At 43.6% G+C, this 6,900-nt stretch overlaps 1 protein-coding gene across 1 annotated transcript in view; it reads right to left on the reverse strand.

Annotated features, from left to right (window-relative positions):
• Positions 4,593–6,900, reverse strand: part of LOC104772805 (GRIP1-associated protein 1-like) — a 4,408-nt gene continuing 2,100 nt past the window's right edge. The window contains exons 3-6 of the mRNA XM_010497377.1: positions 6,422–6,441; positions 5,213–6,133; positions 4,913–5,123; positions 4,593–4,727 (exon numbers count right to left, since the gene is read on the reverse strand). Coding sequence (XP_010495679.1) covers positions 4,593–4,727; positions 4,913–5,123; positions 5,213–6,133; positions 6,422–6,441 — 1,287 coding nt within the window. The remainder of the gene's footprint in view (positions 4,728–4,912; positions 5,124–5,212; positions 6,134–6,421; positions 6,442–6,900) is intronic.

The raw sequence follows: 6,900 nt of genomic DNA on the forward strand, positions 1-6,900 counted from the left end.
TCGGCAGCAGTGTTTGCTACAGCCCTATATTCAGCTTCGGTAGACGAGCGGGCAACACCCCGTTGTTTCTTAGACGACCAGGAAACGGGATTTCGACCATTGTAGACAACATAACCATTAGTAGAAACATAGTCATCTGTGTCACCAGCCCAATCTGCATCAGAAAACGCATGGAGAGTAACAGGAGAAGAAGCATTCATGTAGATACCATGTGTTGGAGTCCCAGCAAGGTAGCGGAGGACACGTTTTGCGGCAACCCAATGATCTTGCGTCGGATGGTGCATGAACTGAGACAAGCGGTTGACAGCATAAGAAATGTCTGGTCGTGTGAAAGAGAGATACTGCAGGCTCCCAACCACTGATCGGTATTGCGAGGCATCCACCAGCGGTGTGCCACCATGGAGCGTTAACTTTGGTGAGGTAGGAAGCGGGGTTGCAACAGGTTTTGCTTCAGACATGTTATTTTTGACTAGAAGATCCATAATATACTTACGCTGCATAAGGTGAAGGCCGCGCGACGAGCGTGAGACTTCAATTCCAAGGAAGTAGTGAATATCAGTGGGATCCTTGATGGAGAAACGGTCAGCAAAGGATTGGAGAACACGGTCTATAACAGCAGAGTGATTACCCGTGACGATGATATCGTCAACATAAACGAGGACATAGGTGAGATACGAACCAGAAGTCTGAATGAACAATGAAGTATCCGCAAGAGAGTTAGTAAAACCAGTATCAAGAAGGTGTTGTTTGAGAGACATATACCATGCACGCGGCGCCTGTTTGAGACCGTAGATAGGTTTCCGGAGTCGGCAGACATGATGAGGATGATCCGGGTCAACAAAGCCAGGCGGTTGGGACATATAGACTTCCTCAGTCAATTCACCTTGTAGAAAAGCATTATTGACATCTAACTGTTTGATAGGCCAAGCAAGTTTCACAGCAACATCAAGAACTACGCGAATTGTCGTTGACTTGATGACCGGGCTAAAGGTCTCTGCGTAATCCTTTCCATACTGTTGATGATACCCCTTGGCTACTAAACGAGCCTTGTACCGATCGAGATCACCATTGGCAAGATATTTGGTTGTGAAAACCCACTTACAGCCAACAACATTTTGATGTGCAGCAGGCGGAACAAGATCCCAAGTGTGTGTGACTACTAACGCATCAAACTCCTTTGAACTAGCTCGTCGCCAATGGGGATCCTTTAAGGCTTGAATTATCGTTTTTGGTTCTTTGGAAATTGTCCGAGAGTTAACATGAAGACTCCATTTGCGGGAAGGTTTGGTAATATTGTTTTTGGCTCTAGTTGTCATTTTGTGGACATTTTGTGGTGGTTCAATAATGTTATTTGGGTTCTGTGGTTGTTGTGGAAGAGCTTGGTGTGGTGGTGGATTTGGTAGTGGTTGTGGCTGAGTTGGGGGTTGCAACTCATTTTGTCGTGGAGCAGTGGGCTCTGGAGGAAGAGGGTGAGGCTGAACCGTGGGTTGCGGTTCATTTTCAAGAAGAGCAGTAGGCTCCGAGTTAGAGGGAGAGGAAGAAGATGAAGTAAGGATAGGAGATAATACCTGTGTGGAAGAGGAAGGCGAGTGAAGGTCAGAGTACGAGGGTCCTATAGGCGAAGGCTGTAACGACGCGAGAGACGACGGTGGAGTCGCAACAGAGGAGGCAACTCGAGAAGATGATGAGGGAGCAGGAACGGGTTCATTAGGGATAGAATCTCGGTGTCGGGAGGATGGTTGAGGTCTAGGTGGATTCGTACGTGGGGTTCGTCGCTGATACGTAAAACGTATATCACGACCAAGTGGAGGAGGATCACCAGACACAGCGGGAGCGGGAAGCAGAGGACCCGGGTTTGATGGAGGTGTAGTCGCCGGGGTGAAGTGAACCACAACTGGAGAAACCAGTGAGGACGAGGAAGTGGTGTGAGCTGGTGGAGAGGAGTCTTGTGTAATTGGCGTAGAGACACGAAATGGAAACTCATGTTCAACAAATTGTACATGCCGTGACGTATAGAGACGACCAGTCGGAATGTGATAGCAGTAATAAGCACTTTGAGTTGCAGAATACCCAAGAAAAACACAGCCTCGAGACCGATCATCTAGTTTGTGTTGTGTGTAAGGTCGCAACCAGGGAAAACACAAGCAGCCAAAGACACGAAGCTTTTCATAATTAGGTGGGGTACCAAAGAGCTTCTGAAAAGGCGATTGGAGATTAATCACAGGCGTGGGCATCCGGTTAATCAAATAGACTGCAGTAGCAAGTGCATACGGCCAATGTTCTTTCGGGACCGAGGCAGTGGACATGAGAGTGAGACCCGTTTCAACAATATGCCGATGCTTCCGTTCTGAAATCCCGTTGTGTTCAGGAGTGTGGGGTGGTGATGTAAGATGGGAGATGCCTTGAGTAGCAAGAAAACCACGAAGAGCCATAAATTCACCTCCATTGTCGGTGAACAATGTCCCAATCTTGTTCTGAAATCGATTTTCAACCAATGCTTTGAAGGTGATGAAAACGTGTTTGACATCGGATTTGCGTTGGAGTGGGTACAGCCAGGTATATCGAGTAAAGTGATCTATGAGGACAAGGTAATATTTGTAGTTTTGAGTTGAAAGGATAGGTGAAGTCCACACATCAGAGTAAATGTATTCAAGAGGGCGAATCGAAGCAATGGTGTTTTGAGAAAATGGAAGCTTGTGTGTTTTATTAATAAGACAATCGGAGCAAGATAATGTTTTTGAAGTGGAAGTTGCAACAGGAAGCGAAAAAGTAGAAACAATAGTGTTTAAGATAGGTGGAGAAGGATGGCCCAATCTTGAGTGCCACGAGAGTAAGTTTGTGCGCGGACCAGATGAAGACAACATAGCCATCGCTCGCGGATTGGTGACTGGCCATTCATATAGCTCGTTATTGGCACGACCTTGGAGTAATAGGACCCCCGTACTGAGATCCTTCACCTGAAAGAATGAAGGATAGAGATGAACAGACACAAGGTTAGTGTTACAAAGACGATACACAGAAATTAGATTCTTGTGTATATGAGGAACACAAAGTATGTTATCCAATTTTAACGGGCGAGAGTGTGAGGGAAGAAGTGAAGAACCCGTGTGAGTGATGGTCATGTTGGATCCATCAGCAATGGTGAGATCATCACCACCATTGTAGGGTTGGTGCAGTGTGAGATTGTTGAGGTCATTGGTGATATGGTGAGTGGCTCCACTGTCAAGGATTTCCGGTGAAGAGTTGGCTGCGACTATGTTAGCACGAGGCTGCCACGGGGTAAATGGACTCGAGTGAGATGAAGAAGACTGAATCAAGTGAAGTTGTGGACAGCGACGTGCACTGTGGCCTTGTTCGTGACACAGTTGACATTTGCCTAAGTACGGCTTGGAAGACCGATTGTTGGTATTGCCTTGGTAGGACTGCCACGAGTTGTTGTTGTTGCTCGGAAAACGTTGGGATTGGGAGCGAGAACGGTTGTTGTTCCTGTTGTTGTAGGTGTTGGAGGAGTTGTTGTTGTTGTTGTTTGGTCGATGGTGAACAACGTTTGCAGAGGCGGGATATGGAGTTGGAGGCACAGCAGCAATTGCAAGGAGCTTGGCTTCACGGTTACGTAAACGCTCATGAACATCGGAAATGGTTGGAGTAGTATCCTTACTCTCAATTTGGTCAACAACAGGTTTGAAATCTTCAGGAAGGCCTTCGAGTATCTTCTCAATTTGATCATCATGATCCATAGGTTTACCAAGGGCTGCGAGTTCATCGAAACGAATAACAAGACCACGTACATATTCATCAATGGTTTTATTCCCTTTGGTCCATACCTTGAGTTGGGTGCGGATGCCTTGGACATGGCCACGGCTCGGTTTGGCAAAGGTAGAGGCAAGAGTCTCCCAGACGGCGGCAGTGGTGGTGGCACGGGAGACTAGAGGTTGGACAGACGGAGACATCGCTCCAAGAAGAGAGCTAAACAGCAGACGATCTTGGCGTTTCCAGAGAGCAAAGTCTGGATTAGGGGTGGAGGTGGCTCCGTTTGTCAGTGTAGGAGCAGGAGCAACAGCGGATCCATCAAGAAATCCGGCAAGCTCATAACCATCCACCAAAGCGTGGATCTGAAGACTCCACATCAAGTAGTTGGTATCATTGAGTTTGGTGACATTGCTAGTGTTCACCATGAAAAGAGGTTGAGTTGTTGTCATGATGACTTCACCGGTGGAAGGAGAGACATTGCCAGAGGTAGACATGGCGGCGGTGGCGTGTAAAAAAAAATTTTTAGGGTTATATCGATCGAGGCTCTGATACCATATAGAAACTGAATGTTTCTTATTAATTGTAAAATGAATGAGTTCACATATTTATACAACAGAGAGGAGACTAGGGTTAAAGATATTTGCACATAGATCCCTAAACTTATATTTACACATATTTATATCCTATAAGACGTACCTATTGAGAAGTGAGTCTATAGGCATCTCCAAGCAGATAGAACAATTCCTTTCCAGAGAATCTGAAACTGAGTTTGACATAGTTCAAAGTTATAGTTTACATCAATAATGGAGGATTCTTTCTTTTAACTGAATCAAGAATAGTGTTTACTCACCAGAAAGTGATTCAGACTTCATGGATTTCTGGAAATCGACGCAAGATTTGACTAAACTTTGTAGTTCGAGCATTTCTCTTTGAAGCTGTTTGATTTGTTGTCTGAGGTCACATATCATCTGTGTTTCCTGTGTTCATCATAAATCTGTTACTTTACTAACACACAACCATAAATCTATACTTCACCAACACGCAACGCTACTAACCTAAGAAATAAGCATAGCAAAACAGAGAAAAACTCATAGAGGAGGTCCTTAGGTTTTAAAGAAATTGTAGTAACGATCAAGAGATGTTGGCTAAAACCATCACTTACAGTTATTGGTTCAATTAGATCTACCTTCTCTGTTTCAGTTTCTTCTAGGTCCTCTTGGTACCTTGCTGAACACTCACCCAAGCTCTCCTCGTTATCTTCTTCTTCTTCAACAAGATTGCTTTCTACTTCTAATCTCTTTTGCATGCGTGAGATAATGATTTTGTCAATCTTTTCCCGAAACTCACTTGCGAGGAAGCCAGAAACTGTCCTTCTACGCAAGCAATCAGTCAATCACACATGTTATTAAAGATAGTAAAACTAATCTTTAGAAAATGACGAATGGATCACATTATAACATACATCTCGATTAAGTTCCGCATATCATCTTTCTCTGAACTCTTGTTCATGACCTCGAGCTCCCGTTGTTTCTTGAGAGCTTCCCAATAACTTCGTGGGCGCGATATATCGCTAATCCAATCATAATACATACTCTCTCCATTGTAATCTTCATATTCTTTATATTCCGTTACATTTTCATCCCAATCCCTTTGAAATATTGGTGTTTCATGAATCAGACATGACCCTTCTTGCTTCTTGTCTTTTGATATTTCTTCATCGTTTTGTGAAGATTTTTCCTCTCTACCGCTCTCTCTAAAGATGTGACTTACATTTTCTTCTTCCTTTCTTTGCTCCAAACAAACCACTGATGTAACTTCTTGAGGGTTGGTTCTATATTCCTCAATCTCCATGGTTTTGTCTTTTTCAAAAATACTAACTTCTTCGTTCTTTCGCCTTTCGTTATTTCTCTCTACAGTCTTCACATCAATGGCTCTTCTTGCATCTTTTTCCTCGTCTTTAGCTTTCCCCATAGGTCTTCTCCTATTAGCTCTCCCCTTAGAATCCCAAAGATTCACTTTCTCAGCAGTACTCAATGAAGACTTGTTCGTTTCTTTACTTTCCTTCACCATAGCTTTTCTCAACCCTTCTCCTTCTTCTGTACTTTTCCCCTCAATTTCAGGTTTCTTTGAACTGTTCATATTGCTTGCAGCTTCAGTCAAGACAGCTTTCTTGGCGATTTCCGGCTTAAAAGCCGCTTCCTGATTCTTCCTTGTGTTACTACTCTCCATTCTTTCTTGCAAACCATTCTTATCTCCTGTTTTGCAGGCCATTTTACACACCCTCTTCATCCGAAAAGATAGTGGTCTAGATAACTTTTTAGTTTCTCCCGCGCTATTCAAATTTTCCCAAGACCCCTTCTCAGTTTTTGTCTTATATTTATTCCTACATTTTGATTCCATTGATCAATCAATATAAGCTTGGTTTAAGTAACTGAAGTCACATAACTGAAGGAACAATATTAATAAGCTGATCATTACCTGTGATTCATCACACTAGATGTTGCTGATTTCAACATATATCTTTCTTGAATGGCAATGCACCTTTCTAAACTTCGGATTCTAAGCATATACTAAACAACAAGGAAGAGATCATTTTAAGTTACATCGTCTGAAGTGTTATGTATTAAATTAATTACCGGTTTAGGATAAAATAAAAGTAACCTGAAGACGCCGGCACCCGCGACGAGAGAACTTTGAAACCGCGTTGCGATCATCGAGCCATTCGAGATCAATTTCTCGGTTACGCAAAATCATCTTACAAACGTCTTCACTTGCTTGCCGCCCTCTTACCCTAGTGATACAAGTAGCCAGTTCAAGAAAACATCTTCCTTCTCTATCATTCTCACAAGAATTTGAAACATTACACGTATCTGATTGAGGAGACCAATCTATTTCTTCACCACTGCTTTCGTTGTTTTTTCTCTCCACGTCGTTGAGAAACTCAGAAAAAGAACTCGAATTCGAAATGTCTGAGAGACTTAATCCAGAACTCGTCCTGCTATTGATTAGCGATTGACTTAGACTCGAGCTTGACTGCTGCGACCGAGCTTCCCAAATCTGAACCAGAGAAGAAGCTCCAATGATGACACCATTTCTTGAAGAGGTCTCAGGTTGACCCGGATTACAAAACGGATTGGAATTGGTCACTAG

The sequence above is a fragment of the Camelina sativa genome, chromosome 20 (assembly GCF_000633955.1).
Source record: "Camelina sativa cultivar DH55 chromosome 20, Cs, whole genome shotgun sequence".
NCBI classification, from domain to species: Eukaryota; Viridiplantae; Streptophyta; class Magnoliopsida; order Brassicales; family Brassicaceae; genus Camelina; species Camelina sativa.